The following is a 27,612-nucleotide window of genomic DNA, read 5'->3' as shown; positions in this document are numbered from 1 at the left end:
CCCTAGCATTTTGCTCTATGTAGTTACCATCATGGATTAATAAACGACAAAACTAAATTAATAACGGGCACAAATATTTTAAAATGGAAAGAAATGTTGATATTAATTACATACAGTAATTAGCAAAAGATCATATCTGTCACCTGCTACTGCTGCTATAGCATTGTCGAGGGACTATTGATGCTATCCGCTGCGCGGTGCTCTACTCACAACTAGCCAGCTGCTCAGGCTAGGCGGCTGGATGCCCCAGTGAAAAGTTGCGAGACATTGGTGGCGCTGTTTCAAAATAGACCCGATAAAATGGTGTATAGCAACAATTCCTAGTAATCATAGCAAATGTCCATCAATTGTAAAATAGTATAATAATCAAGTCTTTTATTAAATCCTCTCAAATTGTATTACTCAATTATCACATAACTGTCTTTAAACAAATAATAATAAAACACATTAACAAGTAAATTGAAATGTAGGTGTTTGAGATTATGATTTCTATACAATACTCAAAACATGACATTGTTGTCTTTACCACTTAACATTCACTCATGCATTTACAATCAGCAGATCTTAATCACTAAGTTTCCATTAAATCATTAATATTTAACGGCTAGGCCACTCAAGTACTACAGTATATGATTAAATACATATACACGCATAACATTTGAATATTTAGACCAATTTAAAAATTGTTTATTGGGCCTTCTTACATCATTTTTATTGCCTTTATTATTGACTTCTTTTTTTTCCCGAAGCAAAACTATCAGAAACCTACAGATGTTGAAAGTCATGAGGATGATTATTTGTTATATCTGATTTCTGCTCCTATGGCAAAATCAAATTCCAAGGTTCTATATTCTGTTGTTTTCACCCTTAAACTATTTAAAAAAATCCTATAATAATGAATTCAACATAAAGGATAACTGTAAAGTCTAGAGGCTTTTATAATGCCATTATCCATGTTTGCAATTATTCAACATATACTACTGATATATACTGAGGCATATGTGACATAAAATACTAGGTAATTATTTTCTCATTATCTTAAATATTCATTTTCCATAAGTTTATGACATATGCTGATTTCCATAACTTCCTGAAAAAGTTATGTTCAAATTCCATGACATAGGATTACTTTATTAACTGTAGAAACACATATGAATATGATATTAAAATTCCTATAGACTACAATGAAATAAGGATAAAAGCATATATAACAAAAGAGAACTTACAATCACTCAATGTTGAAACAATTTCAGGAGTTGCTACAAAATAAGGACCTACCAAATATTTAAATGAGTGATTTATATATATTGAGGTAACAAACAGGATCACAATATAAACTTTAATATGGTTTTTGAATTTAGTTCTTAGTTGAGTACCAGTGTTGATAAAATGTGAGGAGTTACTACAAAATAAAGATACTGGTACCAAATATTAAAATGGAAGATTAATAGTATATATTGAGGTGCATCCCAGACCACAATTAAAAGCTTTATTTTGGTTGTCGAATTTAGTTCCTTGTTTGAGTAGTACCAGAGGGTGATCATTTTGAAATTACGTTAGAAAAGTATGTATCAGGAAACTGCCTTAAGAAATATAGGGCCTACTGATAAGTTCCAAATTTCCTGAAATAGTACCATATGAACAGGTACATACCTGTATATACATACTCATTTATTAATATGAAAGTATTAAATTTACCATAAACCTTAAAACTACATTTTTGCTGAAACATCAAATTGGAAAAATATTATTTAATACCATTAAACTGACCTGTATACTATATGTCTAACAATTGACAGCAAAAAGTGAAAATAGAATTCTATATTTACTAAATGATGCTGGTGATTTAAGTATCCTAGGCATTAGGTACTACTGGTATATACAGTATTCCAGAGATGATTTTAAATGTCAAGGATACATTTAGAAGAGCTGTTAATAGATCACTTCAAAGTTATCATAGGCATGTTTAATGAGTTGTACTGTACTGTACTGAGTGTTTATGAATGAAATATTTTTTAGATCAAATAAAGAATATTGTGTTGGAAACACTGAAACAATTTAGAGTCAGTTTTTCGGTCAGGTGATAGAGAACATAAACTGGCCATTACTCATCTCATGCATTCCAGTTTATAGTAAAGTAAATGATAACCGTGACTAATTCCATGATTAAGGTATAAAATTAAAGCCCTATTTCAAACATCATTTTCATTTTTGGTTTTTGCTTATTAAAAAAGGCAACGTTAAAATTGGGCTTTAAAGCAATTTTTACAAACTTTCTTTTGGCCTTATATGCTTAATATGTTAACATGTTTTTTTAGTTCTGGATGTAGATAAAATAAGATAGTATATTGGCATGACCTGGCTGGCCTTGAAATATAACTATCCTATATTGTTATATTTTCAGAGAGGAAATATAAAATATAAATAAATTCTATAGAAATCAACAATTAAATACTCTAAAATGTACTTTAATTATTATTACTAGTTTTTTTTTCCTGGTTTTAAGTTGTAGCTCTGACATAATACAGTTCATCATGATTGACTGTGCTACCATGAGTGGACAAGCTTCAATCTGTGTAACATGTGGCAGGGGTCTAGGCCTATGATTTGCCCAGCTGGGGGTGCGAAAAATTGAGAATCTGGAACTAAATCCCTATTCGATTAAAAACTATAATGGTCACTTTAAATATTTTAAACCACTCGCATTTGAATATTAAAAATAATTTTATTCAGTTAAAAAGTGTACAGTCGTTGAGTGTTCTTATATTCAATAATAAATCAGGTTAAACAATGAAAAGGTGCATTTAGGTAGCAAAAGTATAACAAAATGTCCTATAGTTTTTGGCCTGTTAAGCCAACATACCAGCATACCTGTGTGTATTTAAAGATGTATGATAGTACAGTAGTTTGAGAAATACATATTGTTCCCTTTGGAATGTAAACCACGGGATGCATTTCACAGTATATTTCCTGTGTCACTAAAGATCTGATCCTGTAGATTAGTTTGCAATGTTGTATTGATGTATGGAGATCTCTGCACAGATGGGCAAAGTGTAGCCTGTGGGACACATGTAGCTCGTCGGCAATTTTGATGCAGTATGTTTCCTGTTTTACTATCCTATACATCATTTTTGCTAAATTTGAAATGAAAATTTCTGAGAACCTGGCAACGACCACTGGGGGACTTCCACAGGCTAGGCACTTTCGCTTTACATATTTACCTCTACTATTTACCTCTACGTATTTACCAGTGTTTATCTGTGCTGTGGCCGGTGAACGACCTTCTTGTTGTAGCCTAGGCTATTCTTTGAAAACAAAATGCCAAAATTAAAAAAAAAGAAAAGAAAATAGGGGCACATAAAACCTGTAGTGTTTTTGGTTGTCAAAGTATTCAAAAAGAGACATATGTGCCTGGAAAAATTAAATTTGCTCAGGCTAGGCTAATGGAAGTCAGAGAAAAAGTTGCAAGATGTTGGCGGCGCTGTTTCAAAATAAACCCGATAAAATGCATGGTGTGTAGCTCACGCAAATAAATCAATAACCCTATGTGTATACCAAACTCCTTGTTATAAATTGGTGCATGAACGTTTTTACAAGAATATTGGAAATGTCAAGAACGCATGTGGCCTTCAGTTTTCAAAAATTCTGTCTACAGGATAGATACTGTATGTATAGCACCACTGAAAGGGAGAAAAACCAAAACTGGAAGACAGAATCATATCTGTCCATGCATGCACATATAGATTATAAATATAGGATGCATATACAGTATAGGTCTACCAAGGATCTTTTCTACACTGATCAGTTAATGAGCATACCATCATATCCATTTAATTGCAGTATGATTTGTCTAGGTGCTGATTGCTTTGACATGACACATGCAATCTCATTGGCCACTTGTCATCATCTGGTTTTCTATTTGTTAACCACTTCCTAATTATATACAACCTTCCATTAATGAAGGTTTCGGTCTTTACTCAATACCAATTATGGTTACTCTAACTTGAACATAGATTCGCTTCAACAAGATTCATTGTTGTCAAGGAATAGTCAGGACAAATAATAATAATATGCTCGAGGGAGTTATAACAACTGTAGGGCACGCGCCATTCTGTACATTTAATGTGATCTATTTAGCACATGTCAAATATTAAAAGCATATTACTTTCACATTTTGAGCAGACACAAGATAATAATATGTTAATCAACTGCTTTGTCGGTAGTAGAGATGCACTGATACATTTTTAGCCGTTCCCATCATTATTGTAATTTAAAATATTAGTTTTCGTAAAGATATCCAGCCTGTGATAAATTATGAAAATAAAACCCTCAAAGATATACTTCAATCATTAAATTATTGTGTCAATGACTGATGTGGATTGTCATATCCATGCCATTCCATGCATGTTATGCAGAAGGACTTCCTCCTCTCAGGATAAGACTCTTAACCCTCTCCCACCATCATGCATGCCTAGTTACATCACAGACAGTCAGCAGTCACTTAACCAATACATGGTTTCGGTCAGTAGCAACACAGAATGCAAGACTACAGAACGCAACACTAGAAAATTCCAATGGGGCTTTGTCATGTAGCTATTCTTGGACTATGACCAATATGTGTTTACTAGGCCTAATATACAGTTCTCAATTAAACATTATGAGTTACTCATACTGTACAACAGTTATTACAAGCATCACTATTATAGGGTTTGACACAAAGCGGGTAGATTAGTAATGAAGTATCAATCCAAACTTTTTTTACTTTCAAATTATTAGCAACATATTTAATTATTATTATAATTTTATTTTTTTTTCTTTTTCTTCTTTGAAATAGCTTAATTTTTAATAGTTACATTTTGATTTGACATTAATAGGCATGGTTTATGGATTATAATGAATTTTCAGATTTTTCTTTTTTTTATTTTACATTTATTTCATTTAACAAATTATGAAGGCCTAAAACTAGTTAAAATTGATTGACTGATTGATTTCCAACAATATGTTGTGAGGGTGGTCCATCCAGCTGGAGAAGATCATTAAGGACTCTATTCAATTAAATTTTAATGTTACTGTATTTTAAATTATATGAGCTCCTTTAGAAATAGTATGTAAACATTTTTTGAAGATTTGTATTACATACTGATTTTTTAAACAGATTTATATGGAATTTTATATTTTTTGTACAGTTTATAACTGATTGAAAATAAAGTCATAAATGTTAACAATTTCATATCAAAACAATGATATCATAACTGTTGTATCAAGGAAGAAACCGAAACTCTCAAAAATTACATATTATTATTATAACTCCACACACAATAGGCCTACTGATTTAAAACACTAATTGTGAATGAATGAATAAATGCAAATCTTTCAAAAACAGAACAATTACATATGCTTTTGAGATTTTGTGGCTCCTTTAGAAATAGTATGTAAACATTTTGAAGATTTGTATTACATACTGATTTTTTAAACAGATTTATATGGAAGTTTTTTTTATACAGTTTAATTATGATTGAAAATAAAAAATTCATAAATGTTAATAATTTCATATCAAAACAATGACATCATTCTATATCAAGGAAGAAACCAAAACTCTCAAAAATTATATATTATTATTAACTCCACGCACAATAGGCCTACTAATTTAAAACACTAATTGTGAATGAATGAATAAATGCAAATCTTTCAAAAACAGAACAATTACATATGCTTTTGAGATTTTGTGGCTCCTTTAGAAATAGTATGTAAACATTTTGAAGATTTGTATTACATACTGATTTTTTAAACAGATTTATATGGAAGTTTTCTTTATACAGTTTAATTCTGATTGAAAATAAAAAATTCATAAATGTTAATAATTTCATATCAAAACAATGACATCATTCTATATCAAGGAAGAAACCAAAACTCTCAAAAATTATATATTATTATTAACTCCACACACAATAGGCCAACTAATTTAAAACACTAATTGTGAATGAATGAATAAATGCAAATCTTTCAAAAATAGAACATGTACATAAGTTTTTGTGAATTTGTGTGTTCTGCAACATATCAACAAAAATTTTGCTCCAGAGTCTGACAGTACAGTACATTACACATTTTCAAATTACAATAATGAAGTTATTACAAAGGCAGTCTAATTGCCATTTCCTGAAACTAAAATCATTAGCCTGCCAGTACATTAACTTACTGTATAGTATCGATGCATGGTATTAAAAGTGTAACCGCTGTCGAGAAAGATTAAGTTGGCTTACTAACATGCACAGCTGTTTGTCACACAAAACATGGCCAACTCATTTTTGTTAATAATAGCATAGGAATGCATATACATCAGTAGATAACTGTTGTACATCCTGACCGACTACTAGACACAGAGCTGAGAGTGTGTTTCAGTTAGTCAAGGACTTTACAATTTCAAATTTCTGACCATAAAAGTATGACAACCACAGCTATTACTATTAACTCATGCTCATTGATACTATTGCTCAATTTTTTTCCTTTTGAGGCTTTTTTTCAATGTCATTTTTGCAAATTCTCATCAAAAAATATTTTCAGAAAGAACACTTCTAAAATTATTTGTCTATTTTAAATTATAATTTCAACAATGAATTTCCTAATAAAATTTAAGTTTTTGTCAACTCATACAACATGTATAGGTGTAATTTTTGCCCTACCTGACGTGGAAATGTACCGAATACTCAGTACATTTGAAAACAACAGCGAAAAAAATCGCAAGTTGTTCTCGGGTGGGACTCGAACCCACGATCTCCAGATCACTAGCCTGGCATCATACCTCTAGACCACCGAGCTTGCGCCTGATGGCCAGGGTTGAATTCGAGTCCAAGTAAGCGGCGGGTACTGCAGTGTTGATAGTAATTGTTATTGTCGTGATGGGATAATAAACAATAACTGGATTTGCATCAGGAGAAACATGTATAGGTGTAATTTTTGCCATACCTGACGTGGAAATGTACCGAATACTCAGTACATTTGAAAACAACTGCGAAAAAAAAATCCAGTTATTGTTTATTATTCCATCACGACAATAACAATTACTATCATACAACATGATTATGACATTTAAAATGTTATAATATTATGGTACAGAATGAAGTGATGATGCAATAAAGCAGTGTTTGAATTAAAACACAAAAGAATGTCACTATTTTATCAATCTATTATCCAATCCATCATTACCTTCTGTGCAATAGCCTGGTTCAATGGTTTAATAGATGAAAATTTAAGGAAATTGAAGAAAATATTAAAAACAGCTAGCAATATAATTGGTGTTAATGTTAAAACCATTAAGAAATATGTAATAATTCTATAGAAAAGAAATAGCGTCAGATACACACCGCCCTCTAAATCGCTGTGTTACGTTTAGCAGAACTGGAAGAATTCTCTACAGTATCCCAGGATAAAAACAAAACATCTTTAAGATGAATAGAAATTCGTTCTTCCCTTCTGCCATGTGAAAGTACAATGACAGATGGACTAGGTAAAGCTGCAGTTCCCATGAAACAATGCTTTTTTAAATACAAATTTTCAACAAATTAAAAATTTTACCATGATACTTTATACCTTTTTTTTAACCCTTTTCACATTTTAACACTCATTTTATATATTTTATGTGTGTTCCACTATATTATATTTTAAAATTTTAACATTTTGAGCGAAATTTGCTTATTTTTGTGTCATTGATTTTATTGTATAATGGGCTATTTATCATATTGTGTTGCTTAATTGTATGGTTGTTTGCTTTGTTTTTCGTCCCAAGCAAGTCAATTTTCGAAATTGTATTTTTAATACGAGTAAGACAATAAAGAATATATACTGTATATGTAATTTTGACGAAGACGAAAGATAGTTTACAATTGGGAAAAAGCCTGGATATTCTTTCTTGGCACAATTCTCTGCTTGGGTGACAGCCCAGGTCTAAATTCCAGTTGATCCCAGTTGAACTAGGTTTAACTCGGTTGAACTGGTAATTTTCCGTCACGGAAATTGGACACTTCCAACTGGTCCCAGTTAAAAATTCCAGTTGGACCAGTTTGAACTGTAACCAGTTGGATTTTGGACACTTTCAACTGGTCCCAGTTCCAACTGGTTTCAATTGGTCCCAGTCCCAACTGGTCTTTAATTGGTTCCAGTCCCAACTGGTCTTCAATTGGTCCCAGTTGCAACTGGTCTGCAATTGGTCCCAGTTCCAACTGGTCTTCAATTTGTGAAAGTTTCAAATGGTCTTCAATTGGTCTCAGCTCCTTTTTGTAAAATAACAATGGCTCTAATCAAATTCCTGTAGGCTTACAAAATACAGAGTTTAAGATATACAAACCATAAAACCAACTGGTTTTAACTGGGTTTTAAACTTTAATTCACAGCTTAAGACCTAATTTTTTTTCCGGTGGCTGTTCTTGGAATTGGTGCCATATAAATTCGTGATATTATTATTATTTAAAAATTTATAGTAGAACCCAGTTGAGCTAGGTTTTTTTGGTTTACAGTACAGTACTTTAGAACCATTTTTTCACTGCAAATAATTTTAAGTGGATTTTACAGTTTGTATAAATAATGCTTGTAAAAAACTACCCTGTAGTATTTTTAATCACTTTTTGCTGTATGCACTGGAAACTTCTCATTATTTATACTGAACTTATTTGGACAATCTATACAGAAATAAATAATTTGCAACCAACATTTTAAACATACGCATTTTAATTAAAAACTTTAATTGTGTAACATAAGTGACTTGACGTCAGTCGCTTCAAAATACTGTAATACAAACATCAGGTTGGGTCAGTTGCCATTAAAGTGAAAAGTGCTGTGTATATCAAGGTTTTGTTCTATTATTTCTTTCTATTCAAATCCATTATCTTTTCAGTAAGGTACTTCTTGAACTTTCGCTCTTCAGATTTGAATTCTTCAGTACTTAATTGCATGGTCTTCAGTCGGTCTACATAACATCCTAAAAATGAAAATCAAAAAGTTTTTTTTATTAGCGTGAAGTGAATCATGCATTTTTAAAATCATTATAATAGTTCCTCTCATTTTTGTAAATTTCCTGTAATGACATACTGTATAATTAAACAGTATTGTTTTTGGATATATTGCTTCCAATCAAATTGTCTATTCATAAAAGTCCTAAATGAAGATAGTCAACATATGAAACTCTAGCATGGTCCAGGTCAAACTAAACTTTGACTTTAGATTGAGAGAAAAATTTGAAAATAGTTTTAAAAAAATGTTAAACATTACTATATTTTTTTAATTTAAATAATAAACTATATGATCTAAAAATAGTTTTTAGTCGACAATATAAAACAAACAAAAGAAAAGCAAGAAAGAAGAAAGAAATTTATGGATCGACTCAGAATATTTTCCAAAATGTATTTTTTTATCTGCATGATTGTATGCTTATATATAATTAAAAAAAAGGTGCTACTGTACAATAACATTCATCCAGCAAAATTACAAATATTTTTGTGCATTTCAAACAAGTAAACAAGAGACAGATAACCACTTGCTTGCGATAAAAAGAATTTTGATTTCCCTTATTTTTTTCAAGCACAAGGCTTGCTCTAAGTTACTAAGAGAGATGAGGAAAGCCATAATAAAAATTCTGATCAACAGTATATAGTTTCTTCTTATATACTGTACTACAAATTCAAAATGGACCCTTTAATCATGCAAAAAGTGTCAAACATTGGCCACTAATCGGTCACAGGTAGCTTGTTGTCAACAATCAACTAAAAATGCTTACTTTTAACAGTTTGCACCTTTAATGGTGGTTTTGGAGTAGATTCAGGATAACGTGGGCATATCTTGCCGTCAACAGATCTAGCTTTCAAGACATCACAACCCCATACAGAAACTGCCAAATTTTTCACAAAAATTGAGTTTTTTTTCTGGAGCTGTAACATTTCCCACTTGAAAGTAGGGATAAATATGCCACTGCCAAGGTGAATCTGAAATGAGCAGAAAAAGCACACACAAATGTAACCAAAATGTTCTAAAATTTGTTGCACAAATGTCCCCTGGCCCAGTTAGCACTATCGCTAGGATAACTGGCCCACTTTTCAGGATGCAATAAAATCTGCAAGAGGAAACGTTCTTTTAGAATAATTTTCGAAGAATGCGACAACTGATCTGAGTGTCATTTTCTGCTGCAAGGTGGGTGTGACCTGCTTGATGACTTTTCTTACTCACAACAAATGTCAGAATCAAACCCTGGAAAAGGGATAAACTGACACTAAATAGAAATGATGATGTTTATTATTACAGTAATTATAATGAAATGCAAAAAAATTGACATTGAATTAACAATTACCTTATCACCTGACTTGCAATACAACTGAGGTTCTTCATCAGGTTCAGCCACTGATGCAGCTGATGTTGTTGCTGCTACTGACTCAAATGCTGGTGCTGAGTTTGATGCTGCTGCTGGTGATAATGGTGTTTTGGTAGCCTTGGTTGAAGTTGTAATATGAATGACACCTAAGATTAATTATAAAACAAACTATGAAAGCTCTACAATCTAGTGGTACAAACTGCAATACCAAGCTTTGGGTACTTATACACATCTAAATAGAAGTTTGAGTGTTAAAATTTTCAATTCTACATATCTTTGTTGTAGTTGACTTAAAAGATTACAATGATAAACTAAATTAGAATTAAATTAAGTCAGACTCCAGAGGAAAGAAAAAGGTGTAAAAATAGGTGGTTACACCCCTTTTCCCCAGTTTTTAAATATTCAAAAATCTGTATCTCATTCACCATTCCCCAGTTTTTTGTCAAACAACTTTTTTGTGTCTTAGAAAAATGAGTTCTACAACATCAAATTTTTTTCTCTCCAGAGCCTGACATTAAACTTGCCTAAGTCGAATTTGCCTAAGTCGATCTTATTTTCAGGGATGTCACCACGCTGGTCAGCCCCGTCCAGCACTCAACATTTCCGACCAGGATTTACAGGCTCCCGACCACCACTATTATTTCAACAGTTTACAAATTGTAACAAAATAATTAGTTTACTAAACACAATAGACAAGCTAAATTGATAAAGACAAGAAGAATACAATAAATGTTTCCATGGTTACGTAATTGTAACAAAATACTGCACTGCCCTGCTATTCATCGCTAACTTAACAGCCAAGGCCTAGGCCCAGTTGAGTCATAGCGAACATCGTGGGCCAGCATGACACGGTTGCTTTGTACACATTCAAAGGTTAAGTTGAAATCGTGACCATTCAAGTGTTTATGAGAGCATGGTCCGGGGCAGGAAGATTATTAAAAATTTACGATTTATGTTTTATTTCTTTACTTTGTTTTCATTTTGTATTTTAAGTTTTTCACTTTTAATTATAATTGATATATAATGTGTGTAAATGGACAAAAAATAAATAAAAAAATCGCGTCAGCTAGCCTTGGGCCTAGCTAGGCCTGCTCGAATTAGGCCTTTTGGTTTTTAAGAGCTTTCACGAATATGGCGACCCCCCCCCCCCCCGGGAAAACACGGAATGATCGCAGACCGGCACTCCAAAAAGCTAGTGACATCTCTGTATTTTACATATCAAATTGTTGTGTTTTCACTTATTAACCATCTGTAAGTCAAATTTTATCCATGTCGAACAATTTTTCAATGCTATTTCTGATTCAACTTAGGCAAGTTCAACTGTATGAATTATTGTGCAATGATTGTCTACTTTTTAAGAAAAAGTTCAGTAGTAATCAAGAATAGGCAAGTAATGGTCAGTAAATCAGAAGTGGTAATGTATGCTACTGTGAACATACCTTTGTCTAGCTTTGCATGCAACAACTTTTGAAGTTTCTTATTTAGGCATTGGTACTCATCCAACTGCAGTTGGAGAACATCATTTTTTCTCTTGAGCTCCTTTAGCTCATCACACCTCTTGGGAGCTGTACTTTGAAATGGTGGAGATTTCTGTCGTCTTTTTTCTTCTATTATTAGCTTCAGCTGATTCTCTTTTGACATAGAAATGTCCTGTTTTCTTTCCTTCTGTGAAATAAGACATTGCCAATTATCAATAGAAAACGTTCTATGTTCCCAGTTGTGCACTAAAAACATTACTAAAATTGTTAATTCAACCCAAAATCCTGGTTCCTCATCCTAATTAATTTTAGGCATTTTGACAGTGGATGTTGTTGAAATTGAAAGTAGTGAAAAAAATATTGTAATGCATACCCTTTGCTTGGCAATTTGAGACAATGAGATATCTTCATCAGACGAACTTTCAACACTGGTATCGAGTACTTTGCTTATCTTTACCCTCCCTTTTTCAATTCTATTCTCGAGTTCCTCTTCTGATCCTGTGTTAAATATAATAAAAGTTACAATAATGACTAGAGCACATAGGGCAGGACTTTTTTATACCTTGTTTAGCCTGCCAATAATGGTCATTTCAAATAAAAAGAAAATTTTATTTTCAGCCAATTGGCGCACAGGCCGCCACGAAAAATGGAAAATTTAGAGGAAAAAAAATGTTTTTCTATATTTTATTACGCCCGCCGAAGCCTTGAAATCTCAAAAATAAGATATGTATATTTCTTAAAGTATTTAACCATCCCATTACTACACTGTTTACATTCACCAATAAAACTTTATTTCTATTTTCTCCTCCATCTGGATTTTTTTGCAAAAATTTGCTAAAAGACAACAAAATTTTTTATTTATTTATTTATTTTTCGCCCACCTCTGACAATCTTTCAAAAATAAGTTTGCTAAACAAGGTATATAAAAAAGTCTGGACTAAAGCAGAATGTATACTCTAAAATATTTTATGTGTGGATGGTACATCAAAAACAATCAACGAATTTATATCGGGCATTGCTAAATTTTGGTCTGACCACAATCACTTGTAAAAAACTCTTGCATATGAGTTCTCTAGTCCTGGTCTTCAAGGTAAATTCAAGGTAAATGACCCATCATGTACCTCCACCAGATTTAACTTTTTTTTTTTTATCGATGAGGGAGGGACTGTTTTTATTTGGCATAAAAATTATATAAATATTGTATAAAAACTGGTTTAATTTTACGCCGTGGCTAGAGATACGGTACCGTATTTCTACTTCAATTTGATAAAGGTACGGTAAATGGCATTACATCACCATCACCCAATGAAGTGCCAGAATGTGCGTGACATCATTTTTCAAGACTGGCATTGCAGATCACCCGCGATGAGCGGTGAAACGAGAACGATGTACAGTACTGGGAAATTGCATTGCATCAAAAAGTACTATATTGTTTGACTTAGTATTGTCATCGATAAATAGGCGTATGGTTCCACTTAGTAAAGAGTTTCATTTCTAGGCCTATTTATAACCATTATCAAACAAGGACTGATTTCTGTACCGAACTCTAGGGAATCCGCCTAAACACACACACACACACATACATCGTTCCCGCTTCACCGCAATGCCAATCTTTAAAAATGACGTCACGCACATTCTGGCACTTCATTGGGTAATGGTGACGTAATGCCATTTACCGTACCTTTAGCAAATTGAAGTAGAAATACGGTACCGTATCTCTAGCCACGGCGTTAATTTTATTGTTTTTTAAAGAAAATGTCAGTTACAAAATTACATTGTTTTTTTATGCTGTTGAAATAAATGATGCAGCAAATTTTTTTTTTTTTATTATTCCCGCATCAATATTTCCCAAATTTCTGATTCGGGCAGGAGTGATATGGCCAAATAAAATTAATTGTTAGTTCACGTCAGGGATTTGAAATTATATTTTGGTGAGGGTATTACTACAGTATTTGCTTTTCTTCTAGGCCTAGGCTTACTAATACTAATGCCAATGGTAAACAAGCTATAGGTATTAAGCCTGGGTAGGCCTAGGTTGGCCCCTAAATAGTAAAAATATTTTTTTTTGTTATAGGCCTACCTAGTCACTGTGTGTGTCTCACCCAGGAGTGAAACACACACAGTGATAGCTACCTTAGCTTAGTTAGGCCTAAGCCTAGCCCTAGCTACCTAAAGCTTAGATGTTTGGCGTGTTAACCTTGGTTAATAGGTAGGCCAGGGCCTAGGGCCTAAGCTATGCTGGACGTAAGATTGAAGAACTGTCATTTCCCTACCTCCAAGCATGAGGATTTGAGCCTTGAACCAATTTGAATCACGACGTTCATCTTTCTTTCCGCCGTTCGCATCCATCCACTTTACCATGTACGCTCGGTCTACGGCATAGTCTTTATCGTGTTTTGGGTTGAAGTGTTTAATATAATTAACACTCACTATTTCCTTTTGGTGGTCTTGCAAATATCGCACATATGCATGAGTGACAACTTTCTGCGTTTTCGTCGCCATCTCGCCTTCGTCTGCGCTGCATCTGAACATCGTGAGCCGTGGGCGGGAAAAGAGTCAGACAAACTTACGCGCGTACGTCAACAAGTTTCATCATCGCACGCGCATGTCATTATTATTATACATATGCTACTTAAAAGAAGATTAATGTAAATTTAACCACAATGTAATAATGAAATGTAAAAAAATTATATTGAAATATATATATATATATTGCCGTTTAAGTTAACATGCGTTCAAAAAAGTTTTGATATTAGATTATGAGACTTTGACAAGGGCCAGGGTCAAAGGTTGCTTTAAGCGGCCCCTGGATTGTGTGCCTGCTCTAAAATCGGTCTTTAAAATTGCTGTTGGTGAAATTAACAAATGCCAATGGTATTGTTCTAAGTAAAATTAAACTCCCTAACAGCTTTCAAATGAGTCAATCAGCGAAAAAAGCTCGTAAAAGGACGTATAAAAGTTACTTGGAGCCGGGTGGTGGTGGTGGTGGTAAAGGACAACCTGACGATGTACCACGTACCACTTTGCGTCGCTGGAACTTGCCGGACCAGGTCGATGATGATACTCCTCCTCCTAGGCCTAGGCCTAGTAGTAGCAGTACTACAGCTCCCATTGCAGTAAGTCTTTTATTTATTTTATTTTAACGAGTTTGAGAGGGTGGTTCATCCAGCAGGCAGACTCATTTGGACCATCAAATTATTCAAATCAAAAACAAATAGCCTAATAATTAATAGTAAATACCATTAATTATTACAGGCTGGCCTAGCCTAGGCCGTAGGCTTACTACTACCACCTAGCCTAGGCCTACTGTACATAGGCCTACAACAATACATCCAATAATTATGTAGCAGTAGCAGGTGAAAACGGCAATAAACCAAAACGACAGTGACCAAAACGTCAATAACCAAAATGACAATGAACCAACAAAACAGCAATGACAAGTACCAAAAAAACGTCAACAGACCAAAATAGCATAGACCAAAACGGCAAAGGATCGAAGTCAATGCCAAGACTAGTAAGTGTTGCTATAATTATTATTACAGTATTCCTAATGATATTGCTGCTGTTGCTGTTTATCCTCATTTTTACCGTATTTAATCATAGTACACTTTCATATTTATAATTAGTTTATTTTTTCACGTTTTTACTTTTATGATATAAATTATTTAGCATAGTTTTGGTCTTACCGTTTTGACTTACTGCTACTTTGGTCTATTGCCATTCTGGTCAAAAAAGGGTTGCCGTTTTGTTTGTTTGCCATTCTGGTCATTGCCGTTTTGACTTATTGCCGTTTTGTCCAGAAACCCAATCATTCCTCCAGAGGGCTAGGCCTTACAGGCAGCCCTAGGCCTGTTTTATAGTATTTTACATTATGAAAATGCAGGCTGGGCCTAGCGTAGGCCTGTATTATTTAGAGACTATGGCTGCTCTAACATAAAAAAATGCAATTAAAACTGAAAATAAAAATACACTTTGTACAGTACACCATTCAAACCATACACCGTTTTAAAATAAACTACTAAAATTTATATTTTTAAGTGGTGAAAACATGGTACAGCATCGCAACGTGTTAAAATTCAATTAAAATAAAACATTTTCTTCCAATTGCAGACAAAGATGAGTAGCAAAAAAATGTTGTTCGTTGGTAATTCTGTAACAAAATGTTTTTTAGTTGAAGACTTCAAATTGGTGATATTTGTATCAAGTGTCAAATAATGAAATGATAATTGTATATACAGTAGTGTACAAATGTTTATTACTGCCAATTGGATGGTTCATCCATTGGTTGATCAGGACTATTTTAAAGAGTTCAGGTATCCGAAAATGGGCCTGAACATCTCAGTAATTAAAGACTTAAAGGTACATCATGATGAATATTTTATACATAACAAAAAAATATATATAAATCCATAAACTTGCATAAGTTGATCTAATTTTACATGCCAAATTGTTGTAAATCTGTAAATAGAAGTTTATCTATTAGTCGAACAAAATTTTAATGGCATTTTGGATTCGATTTAATCAAGTTCAACTATATCATAACTGAAATCAGCAACAGATTAATGAATAGGCCTAATTCCAGCTGAATAAATGTGGCGTACTAACCTGTGTACAATTGATTTCATTTTAAATACTACAGGAAGTTGGTGCAAATCTTGAAGATGAAGTCGATGATAATTGTTTTGAATCCAGCCCTGATAACTCCATATACAGTCATTATGGTGAATATGCTGTACGTTTTACAATCAATTAATCATTTTATTGTCTGAACAGTACTGTAGAGTACTTTAGAATATAGGGAACACCAATAAGTCTTAACTTAAGACAATATGATAAAAATGGTGTAGCCATTATGACTGTATTCAATACTTGTTCACTCAGGCCTTGTTTATTCTATCTTCATTCCAATGGACCTATGTATCAGTACAGTGCATCTTACAAGATGAATAATATTTTCATTTTTCACATTAAAAAAAAATATTTTCTTTTAAACTAGCTAATATAGGCAAATTAATATTGTATGGAATAAATACTAGAAATATTTAATATAATTTTTGAATATCATTACTTTAAGAGGGACAGGACAGTTTTTGTTTTTACACTAGCCAAGGGAATAATTAGGTTTTATTTATAATTGCCACATACTTTATCCAATGCATGTTCGGATGCAATGCCTTTTTTAAGACACAGCAATATTATAAAGGACTTTGGATTTTATATTAGGCTAACTTCAGATCAATTCTTTGGCCCATTTAGATTGTCTATTCTTTCTATTCTTTGATTCAGGAAGCAGCTGACAACCTAAATCTTGAGGCTGGCGCTGATTCATCATCAGACATTGATAGTTTAAATGAAGCTAACAGTGATAGCCTTGGAGATGATGGAATTTCATTTGATGAACTATCCTCAGATGCTGATGCATCTGATTCAACAGAAGAGGATGATCCAGAAGATTCTTCAGATGACCAAGATGAGTTAGGTACATTTGTGGTTGATGACTCGTTGAATGAAAAGTTATGTGTTGGGGTAGACACAACACGAGCAGAAGTCTTACTCATGGTAATGACCTTTGTAATGAGGCACTGTCTTTCCTCGGTTGCTCTGGTAGACTTGCTAAAACTCATCAATGAAATTTTTGGAAAGGCTGTTTTGCTCTCCTCGAAGTTTCTCTTTGACAAAGTGTTTCAAAGTAAAAGCCTGAACTTCAAATTTCATTTCTATTGCACACACTGTTTTAGCTTTGTTAGTACATATGATGATGGCATGGATAACAGATTACACAATGAAAGAATGCCATGTCCTGAATGCCGCAGAGATTGTACTGTGAAAAAGTTATCAGATAACAATTTTTTCATAACATCAGGATTAAAGTCTCAGGTTAAAACTTTGTTTGAAACACCAGGAATTTCTCAACACCTTTCATACAAGACTAATAGAAATAAACAGGAGATAGATAATATGGAAGATATATATGATGGAGAAATATACCAAAGGCTTTGTGAACCAGGACAACCTCTGCACAATGTCAATAACTTCTCTTACTCTTTTAATTCAGATGGGGTTCCTATTTTTAAATCTTCAAAGTATTCATTGTGGCCAATATACATTATGATAAATGAATTACCTCCAAAACTTAGAATGAATAATTTACTATTGGCAGGTGTATGGCTTGGCAAATCAGAGCCACAAATGAACACTTTCTTGCATATATTTCTAAAAGAAGCACTTCTATTAGAAACAGACGGAATTTTTTGGAATAAAGAAGGGGAACAAGTCCACAGTAAACTATATGGCATCTGCTGTAGTGTAGATGCGCCAGCCCGTGCTGCCATGTCAAATACAATGCAATATAATGCTTATATGGGCTGTGGCATTTGTTATCATCCGGGCAAGGCAGTAGAACGTGTTATAAAGTACCCTGTTGATGTAGGTCATTATGAAGATAGGGAAGATCATGAAGTCTTACAAGATATGATAGAAGCTGTTGGTGAAGGGCATATTGTGAGAGGTGTGAAAGGTCCTTCTCCCTTGATAAATATGCCACATTTTTCCATAGTTTGGGGGTTCCCACCTGACTTCATGCATTGTGTTCTACTTGGTGTATCTAAGCAGCTGGCCTGTTTATGGTTTGAGTCACAAGCTGACAGTCCATATTATATTGGTTCCCCTAACATTGTATCAAGACTAGATAGACTTCTAAAACAAATTAAAACTCCAATGTTTGTAGCACGAAAACCAAGACCAATATCTGAAAGGAAATATTGGAAGGCAAGTGAGTGGTGTAACTGGCTTTTATTCTTTTTATTGCCTTGTCTTCTGGGAATTCTTCCTAATGTTTATTTAACCCATGTTTGCCTCCTTGTAAAAGGTGTTCACGTTCTGTTAAGAAAGTCAGTAAGCAAAGAAGAAGTAAATGTGGCCGACAATCTATTATTCCAATTTGTTAGTAGAATGCAGCTACTGTATGAATCCAGTGCAATGACTTTTAATGTCCACTCATTGACACACCTAGCAACAAGTGTTAAAATGTGGGGCCCTTTATGGAGTCACTCTTGTTTTCCATTTGAATCTGCTAATGGAAAAATCAAAACTCTTCTAAAGGGGAACAGGGGCATAATGCAACAAGCTATGTACAAGTTTTTGTTAATTAGAACACTGCCAACATTTCCCAAAGTATATATGGTGTCAAATAGAATTAAAGTGTTTTGTGACAATACTTACTACCCAAGAAAATGTCATCCTTCAGAAATAATAGGTCAGGTACAGCTTTATGGGTCAGGTAACATTACACATTTGTCAGATATGGAACAGGAAGCATTGAGGGCTAATGGGTATCTTGTAGGCAATGAAGTCCTTGTTTACAAACGTTTGAATAAAGGTGGTCTCTTCTATCATACAGTGGAGTATAAGAGAGCTGTCAAAGTGAACAGTAGAGTATTTTATTTGTCAGATGGAACTGTTGGAGAACTGCAGAAGATCATATATTATGAAAGGGAACAGTGCATTATTCTTTTTAAGGCATTGACACTTCTCAGTGTAAATGAATTTAAGGATCGACAGTCTGGTGCAAACGTTTCACACATAAAATTGTGCTCATACACTGGCCAAGATATTAATGTAGTTTCAGCTTTCGAACTTGCAGGAAGTTGTTTGTCTTTCAATGTTGGACGCAAGGCTTACGTATGTTTTCCCCCAAACCATGTTGCATTGTGTTAATTGTCTGTTAATGTTATAAATGTATTTTTATAATTTAAAGACAATATTTCTAGTTACGATTTTGTTGCTACAGTATATGAGGCATATCGTGGTGAAATGGTTAAGTCACGCACAGGCCAGTATTTGAATGATCTATAAAATATGGGAGCCCAAAAAATTGCCTAAAAATCCATATTATTTTTTTCACTATATATCAACAGTTTAATGTCTTATTCATCATGTCCCAAAGTATTAGTTCTGGAAGTGGTCAACAAATCATTTATTTAATGTTATTTAGATAGTTAATTCAATTAAACAATGGATGCATAAATAGTTTTGGAAGGCAATGACTCAAAATCATATTTATCTTGTCTCTAAGAGTGCTGTACTTTCATTTTCCAATAACTTATGCTTGAAATGTCCAATTTCAATGAATGACCCCTCAAGATTACATACTCAGGTATCTGAAAATACCAATGACTTGAATTTCAATTTTTGCTACAACTTGGCCATTTTGCCACAACATATATGCCTCATATACAATTATAAAAACATGACCTTTTAAACATTAAAATTAGGCGAGACTTTTTTATACCTTGTTTCGCGAACTTTAGTTTTTTAAAGCTTGTTGGAGAAGGGCAGGAAAAAAAAAATAACATTGTTTTCTTATTTAGAAAATTATTTAGCCAAATGCATTCAGACATAGGAAAAAATAAAACAGTGTAGTAATAGGATGGGTAAATGATTTAAAATTATATAGTTGGAAAGAAATATACATACAGGTATCTTATTTTGTGAGATTTCAAGGCAGTGGGAGAATAATAAAAATAAAGAAAAACTTGTATATTTCTTTGACATTTCATTTTTTTGTGGCAGCATGCGTGCTAATTGGCAAAAGATTTACTTTTATTTTAAATCTTCATTTTGCATTATTAAAAGGTATAAAAAAGCCTTAGCTTGCAAGTATATACTATATACATGAAGCACAGTACTTCATGGTCTGTTATAGGTTATTATCCATTGTTTGGACCTGACATTTATTATGTAGTACTGTATTGCATAAATTATCCTGAGGATACTGATTAACTTGATAGTGGGAAAAGCAATACAATATGTACAAAGTTGCCATTTAGTTCACCATCTTGTGTGTTGATAAAAAAAGAATGGAATGCTTACGTACAATGATGACATTGATTCTTTATAATTTTATTTTAATTGACCTAAAAATGAGATTTATACAATAACTTGAAATGCAGGAACAAATCATTTATGATATGAAATCAACAGAAAAGTAATTATAACAACAGTAGTTGTATATGATCTCGATATTATTTCAGGATTCAAGTACAATGTTAATGACCAATTTATTTATTTTCTTAAAATATTGAGCCTCCTTTTTGATGCACAATTTATAATAGCATGAATGGAGTAATGACTTTGAAATCAGGGTGTGCGGTATAGATAAGAATCCTACAGTATTATGAAAATACGCAAAACAAGAAATCCTCATGTTAAATGGTCAGAGTTTTTTTTTTAAGTAGCACATGCACAAGGGCGCATTCTAAAGGTTAAGAGGTAAAATATACATTTGAAGGATTTTTTCCCTTATTTTAAAACCTTTGTTGTTTGTATATCAATAACAAAAATAAGTGTTCCCCTTGATAGTGTTAAATATGTTGAATTTTACCATTTGACCACTCACAAAATGTCTTCGTCCCCTTAATAATAGGAGTGTCTCCTGGACAGGGTGTCCCAAATAAGGGGGGGTTCAACTATATTTTCCTTTATTCAAATTTAAACTTTGGTCATACTGTAATAGCTTTAAGAATATTAACTATTATTCTATTTTGTGTATTTCATCATAGTACATGAAGATGTTTCCTGTAATATTTGTGTACAAAATTAATAAAATTATTGCACTGAAGAATTGAATGTGAAATTTATGTACAGGTGTTATTTTGTCTTTATAATACACATTTTAAGTATGTACATTTTCCACGAGAAGGTCTAGCCCCATTGGGGAAAAGTCATTACACTTGCTGTAAATTTCAAACATTCCAAACTGAAAATGCATCAACTATTTGGGCATCCAGTAAAACACAGTTGGCAGCCCAGTTCAACATAGATCTGCCAACATTAATAAAATTACCTATTATTTCAACACATTTCAAATTGAAGGAAATGTCACCATTTGAAATACAGTAACTGAACATTAAACCCAGTTAAGCATAGTTGACAGCCCAGTTCAACTCAGTTCTGTCTTCTTTATTACCTAGTTCAACACATTTCTAGTAGAAATATAAAACCATTTGTAAATTCCAACTAGGTTCTTAAACCAGTTGGAAAACCGAACTGGATTTTAAAAAACATATTTCAAATTAAATGTAAAAATGTAACCATTTGAAAATTCCAACTGGGTTTTTGAACCAGTTGGAAAATCGAACTGGATTTTTAAACCAGTTGGAAAACCGAACTGGATTTTTAAACCAGTTGGAAAACCGAACTGGATTTTAAAAATTGCCTCCCTCTTAACTGGTTCTTTGAAATCACTGAACATTTTAACTGTGAAAAAATCAAACTCAGTTAAGCACAGTTGACAGCCCAGTTCAACATAGTTACGACCAGTTATACCTAGTTCAACACAGTTGAAATAATCAACTAGGTTCAACTGGAATTTAGACCTGGGAGAGCTTCTTAATTGTAAGAAAATTATCCTAATGACTCACTGGATTCAAATCCAAAATGGTAAATGTAAAGGTAGGAGAAAAAACCCATAACTTGAATGATGTGTGAAGGGTGTTGTAAGATTCACCCAAGGTTTAAACAAGACTAAGTCTTACAGCTACTGCCTTGATATGCTGATGGAATGCGAGGCGCTGTGGTCCAATATGACACCAAGGTATTTAGGTGTTGGGTCATGAGAGAGTTTTGTTTTGTCTAGAGTGATATTAATTTAGTTCGCCAAACAGAGGCGCTTAGAGTAGTTTCATGTTCACATCATTCCACAAGGACAAGGGGCTTGAAATGAACCACAGCATCGGGGTAACTCCCAACTTTTCCGAAAGATGCAATGTGTTCTTTAAAGTGCACACGAGTCAGATGTGTACACTGGACGTCCGCTTTAAGTCCTTATACGAGAAGACGTGGTTCTACCAAACAAAAACTGTGTGAGGAGCGGCTCAAACCAGCGCGGATTAAGGCTGTAGTTAGCTACACTCCTTTTCCATACCGCTAGGCCACTCAACTCAGGAAGAAAATCATCTGAACCACAAAGCTACAATACAACTTCATCTTTCAATCAACCAATCGATCATCAATCAATCAATCGTTTAACTTATGAATAAAATAATGAATGCGATGAGGCTTGCCATTTATAACCAAACCAATTTTTTTTTGGATAAAATAATAACAATTACTGTACCTGCATTCCTATGGCACGGCGAATAGGACTTAAAATTTCTGAAGTTATTTGTCACAGTATGACATCGTCCAACAGGTTCATCTTGGAATGTCACCTCATTGGAGCTGTATCGCCATACAAACCGTGGAGCACAAGCCTATTAAAATCAACAGAATTGAAATACCGTAAAACCTCAAACTGAAGCCCTAGGCTTCTTTTTTTTTTTTTTTGCAAACTTTGGATGGGCTTCTTTTGGGGCTACTTCTGCAAAGTAAAGAGGGAGGGGGGGCTTCTTTATAAAATGAATGCTGTAAATTTTGGGAATTACTACTATATAACAATAAATAGGACCACTGTAACATCAATCTGTATCATTGAGTGTATCAACTGGGGATTAAATCACGACCACTACTGGACCAAGCGTGTTTTTAATTTATTTTGTTTCTTTTAAATGCATGTACAGTGTATGTACTGTACTCTCTCTCGAAAAAAGCCCTTGCTATCTTTAAAAGAAGCCCATGGGCTTCTTTTCTAGGCTAATTTTGCAAACTAAAGAGGGGGATTCATTTCGAGATGGCTTTCTTCTCGAGATTAAGCTTGTTGGGCTTCAATTCAAGGTTTTATACAAGATTAATCTCACAATAAAAATACTGGACCTTCATAAAGGAATTTAATTAATTTGGTGCACAATTAATTTTTTTCAATATGGACAAATAAAACCTGTATGAAGTATTAGTATTATTGTTTTTATTTACATTACAACGGCATTTATAATGAAACTTGAATCATTCCATATTATAATCATGCATTCAGGTACAATATTCATTACACCTATATAGAATGTGCATTATAATATTGTTATAAATTTAAAAAACAAAACAATACTGTACACTGTATATATTTCATTTTTTGGATTACATATGTACTAAAATAATTAAATCAATTACTTTATAAAATGCTTACCACCACAGTCGCTCCTGAACTAGCCACCGATGCCCCTAGCCACTGGTCATTTCTAACGTTAGGAGTTGGTGGTTGTGTGTCTGGAAGGTAATAATAGAAAACATTAATGAAATATATTTTAGGTGGGTTGGATAGTATACTACTGGCACTAGACTGGACTGTCTACTGGCATCTTTTTATTGGTTCATGAGACGAATTCTAAATTGGGAAAAGTTAGGGCTGCTGCATAGGATCATACAGTACTTACACTACCTCCTGGAAGCTGGAGAGTTCAGCCACACTATTGGTCACTTCCAAGAAGCATGCGGCCCTTTTCCCATTTCCGCTGAACCTGCCACTGGAATATAATTTTGAGCAGAATGACCAAAGCATTTAGGAAGACAAAATGTGGCTTCCACATTAAGTATTTAAACCTTACCTTGACTGTCGAAGTCAATCTTAGAACAGCTGCCAGGGTTGGGCAAAGTGACGGGACACCGGTACACAGCCCCCTGTCTTGTAGTACTTGTATTTGCATTTGGAGCACCAATTATTAGCCTGAATTTCAAAGAAAATGTATTTTTTTTAAAGCATGATGAAAGATTGGAGCACAGTTGTTACAATTGAATTTTTTATTGAGGTAAAGAGATGATTTTTCATATTACACATTGTGATGAGCTAATAATCATTAAAAAAATGAATTAAATATTTGAATTTCTTACTCTGTACCTTCAAATTATATTTAAATTACTTTGTTTACATGCTTTTGTACAGTACTTGCCATTAAATCTATATAGGCCTAACAGTGCTGAATGGAGTTGTACAGTTAAAAGAGCATAGAGCTATAGTAATCCCAAATGAGCTCTGTATTGCTAAATATTGCAAGTACAAACCTCAAAAACAAGTTGTATAACTCCCAGTGGCATAACAAGGTGGGGGAGGGGGCTGGGATTTACGGTTCCTAAGCCCAAGAGTAAAAAAAATAATTTAGTAAATGTATGGAAATAAATTTACAAAGTAAGCAATAATAACGTTCAGTTTGGTGTTGAAAATGTTACTTAAAAATACGTATATAGAACGTAATTTCCTAATGTTTGAACATTCCTGAAGCATAAATGTGGACGTTATTTTGTGACACACCTAACCACAAAGTTCATGAACGTTACAAGAAGGTTTTGTTTTAATGTTTCAACCAGTGGTTGAATGGTGTAGTCGTAGCCCCCTATTTACTCTGTCCCTAGTTTTGCGCCTTGCATTAAGTTTGGTGGATCTCTATTCAGCAAGCCACTTTTCAAAATCATGGATATACCACTGACCCTCATCCAAACCACTTGATAATAACTGAAGGTACAGGTAATTGTAAGGTAGAGAAACCAGTTTACAAGACATATGGAAAGGTTGTCCCATTTTGTTCTCCAAGGTCACATTCTTCCACCTTAATCATTGCAGAAAATTATCATTTTTGTTAAAGTATGTTTTAACTATAATACAATTGCCAAATAACGGCCAACTTAATATGATTACTGTACTTTCAAGACAAAAGAAAAATACAAAGTTCTTCCAAAAATCTTTTGGCTTTACAGATTGCTAAAATGACGTCTATATTTTCCATGGGAAACATTCTAACAAGAAGGTTGTGGTATTTTTAGGATTGCCATGCATATATTATTTAATATAAGTTTAACGAAATGACATTTATTTACTGGGTAACTAATCATTTTGTGGTGAAAAACTGGCCACAACTTTTCAATCCATTTTGGTGACAAAAAAATCATGAAGATAACCCAAAACCCCATATAAACCATAGGTATGATGATTCGTATCATTATCATGTACACTATAATTGTACATACCAGAATTCACAGGCAGTCAAATTCATAATTACAATTAAAACAATTGATAAGAGAGTGATTATACCCATGACACATGAATGATTTTATATACTAGAGTAGAGACAACATTAAAAAGCAATATTGGTGCTTCAAACTTAAAAGGTTGTCTTATTGCTCAGGTACCAGCTCTGAGGAATAACATGCATAATAAGAATAAAAATTAATTTAATATTAATATCAGTAATAAAAGTAAATGATTGACAATGATGGGTTAAAACAGCTGCTATACACCTTTTCTATAAATAATCATTAATAACTAATATTACTGTATTCATTTAAATAACGATATATATAAGTAATTACTATTTTTAATAATAATAATAATAATAATAATAATAATAATAATAATAATTATAGGCCTATAATAGACATAATAAAGTATTCTGTTTCTGTTTTATTTACCTGATTACCTAAATAACAGTAGGCCTATTTAATGAAATTGTCTTGACTGTATTGCGTTAAAACGAAACTTAAATAGGGCGTAGATACACTTCCTTGATATAGTACCATCAGTTTTACTAATAATGATTAAGAAAGTTTAGTCTGTAGCCTGCAGTAGGCCTGTATCTGTAGCTGTAGTGATAAAACGGAGACCGCTCACTCAGTCTCGCTACAGAACACTTACCACTTCGTGCTGCCTTCACTATGTTGAGCTACTGAGAATCCAAAGAGACCACCACTTTCTTGAATATGGACTATCGGAGACGAGGTATCCAAGTTATATCCATAAGATAATGTTATAAAAACGAGACGAACAAATATACAAAGAAGTCTACGACCCATACTACTGCTGAGAACCGGTCTTTCGTCCATTCCCAGCCGGAAAAATAAAAGGTAATACGATCTACAGACTATTAGGCTTTTTTTTCGCCAAAACAACACGAATTTGATGTAAATCTACCAATATAACGAACAATCACAGTTCGACCTCATAATATTCACAGTGTAACTAGAAAATGTAAGTTGAATTAGGAGTATCAACTGAATGAAAGAATCTATTGTCTGTCAAAACAAAGGCTCAACCAGTGTTTGCTATCCGTGGATCCGCTTCCTACAACCAAGTTGAAAAGATAAACATGCTGATGGCGAGATAAGCACTTCCATACGCACTGAAGCATAAACATCCTATCACTAATAAGCCGATTAACTTCCAGAAGGCCGAGGGAGATCGTGTCTGAAAACAAGATGAATCAATTGAAAAAGAGGGCGGCAGACAAAAAAAAACAAAACATTTTAGATTACAAGTGTCCACCGCGAACATGTTCCAGTACAATCAACGTGACACATAAGTCACATCACCAATATTAAAATAAATTAATATATGTCATATCTTTATTGAACAATACCATACAAAATTTGAGAAAAAAAAAGTTATATTTTCATTCATGTAATTCGCAAAATATCGTCAGTCATTTAATTAATAAAGTTTAATTAAAAACGCGCTTCAAACCCGCGTGTCCGGGGGATAGAGAGGACGAAGAAGAAATGGAGACTAGGTGGAAAGGAGAGAATGAGAGAAGAAACCTACTATAGGCCGACCAATTTCCTTATTTGAGAATAAAGTATGTATTTTCTATTTGGTAGCCCGAAAGATTTATTACATTGTGGTCTTGTCCAAATAAGGTTATTAGAAATGACGTTGATATTGCTACTTCCTGCCTGTTAGTTATTAACCATCAGTTGATGGATAGGCCTATGCGGTTTTTGACATCCCCATTAGCCTACATTAACGATAGTTTGGTGTTGAGTAATTTAAATATACAACGAGAATACTGGGTTGGGAAAAAATTGACGGCTAACTATTATCTATTTATTTTTTTTACTTTTTTGTAAAAGTGATTTTTTTTTTCG

General features: G+C 33.4%; 3 protein-coding genes across 6 annotated transcripts in view; 1 reads left to right on the top strand and 2 right to left on the bottom strand.

The window, feature by feature from the left end:
• Positions 1-26,882, bottom strand: part of LOC117124684 (integrin alpha-8-like) — a gene marked incomplete in the record, with an annotated part of 56,847 nt that extends 29,965 nt beyond the window's left edge. The window contains 4 exon segments of the mRNA XM_033271016.1: positions 22,949-23,084; positions 23,891-23,970; positions 24,309-24,427; positions 26,387-26,882. Of these exon segments, the coding sequence (XP_033126907.1) occupies positions 22,949-23,084; positions 23,891-23,970; positions 24,309-24,427; positions 26,387-26,574 (523 nt within the window).
• LOC117124705 (BEN domain-containing protein 5-like) lies at positions 8,704-14,429 on the bottom strand. 2 transcript variants are annotated; one of them, XM_033271048.1, is made up of 6 exons: positions 14,106-14,429; positions 12,206-12,330; positions 11,794-12,016; positions 10,334-10,500; positions 9,767-9,971; positions 8,704-8,971 (listed from the first exon to the last, which is right to left on the bottom strand). In XM_033271048.1, exons 1-6 carry the CDS (start codon positions 14,362-14,364, stop codon positions 8,853-8,855), a joined length of 1,098 nt encoding a protein of 365 aa, XP_033126939.1. In that variant the 5' UTR covers positions 14,365-14,429; the 3' UTR covers positions 8,704-8,852. The 2 variants fall into 2 exon arrangements, with proteins under 2 accessions (XP_033126939.1, XP_033126938.1); XM_033271047.1 differs by having other exon boundaries at positions 11,794-12,019; positions 14,106-14,415.
• On the top strand, positions 14,625-20,004 carry LOC117124703. 3 transcript variants are annotated; one of them, XM_033271041.1, is made up of 3 exons: positions 14,625-14,948; positions 16,472-16,564; positions 17,119-19,994. In XM_033271041.1, exons 1-3 carry the CDS (start codon positions 14,748-14,750, stop codon positions 19,546-19,548), a joined length of 2,724 nt encoding a protein of 907 aa, XP_033126932.1. In that variant the 5' UTR covers positions 14,625-14,747; the 3' UTR covers positions 19,549-19,994. The 3 variants fall into 3 exon arrangements, with proteins under 3 accessions (XP_033126932.1, XP_033126933.1, XP_033126934.1); XM_033271042.1 differs by having other exon boundaries at positions 14,685-14,948; positions 16,472-16,553; positions 17,119-19,995; XM_033271043.1 differs by having other exon boundaries at positions 14,849-15,346; positions 17,119-20,004.
• Positions 26,883-27,612: the final 730 nt, after the last annotated feature.

This window comes from Anneissia japonica, unplaced genomic scaffold, assembly GCF_011630105.1.
Source record: "Anneissia japonica isolate Jap-2015-1 unplaced genomic scaffold, ASM1163010v1 scaffold284709_len978187_cov192, whole genome shotgun sequence".
NCBI lineage: Eukaryota > Metazoa > Echinodermata > Crinoidea > Comatulida > Comatulidae > Anneissia > Anneissia japonica.
This window is presented reverse-complemented; position numbering and strand designations above follow the sequence as displayed.

Excerpts from the sequence above, each read along its gene's own strand:
- LOC117124705 (XM_033271047.1), bottom strand. The coding sequence starts at position 14,364 with ATGTTCAGATGCAGCGCAGACGAAGGCGAGATGGCGACGAAAACGCAG. Across the intron at positions 12,331-14,105 it reads TCAAATCCTCATGCTTGGAG|GATCAGAAGAGGAACTCGAG; the intron begins GTAGGGAAATGA and ends TATTTAACACAG. Across the intron at positions 8,972-9,766 it reads AAAGGTGCAAACTGTTAAAA|GATGTTATGTAGACCGACTG; the intron begins GTAAGCATTTTT and ends TTTCATTTTTAG.
- LOC117124703 (XM_033271041.1), top strand. The coding sequence starts at position 14,748 with ATGAGTCAATCAGCGAAAAAAGCTCGTAAAAGGACGTATAAAAGTTAC. Across the intron at positions 14,949-16,471 it reads GTACTACAGCTCCCATTGCA|GAAGTTGGTGCAAATCTTGA; the intron begins GTAAGTCTTTTA and ends TAAATACTACAG. Across the intron at positions 16,565-17,118 it reads GTCATTATGGTGAATATGCT|GAAGCAGCTGACAACCTAAA; the intron begins GTACGTTTTACA and ends TCTTTGATTCAG.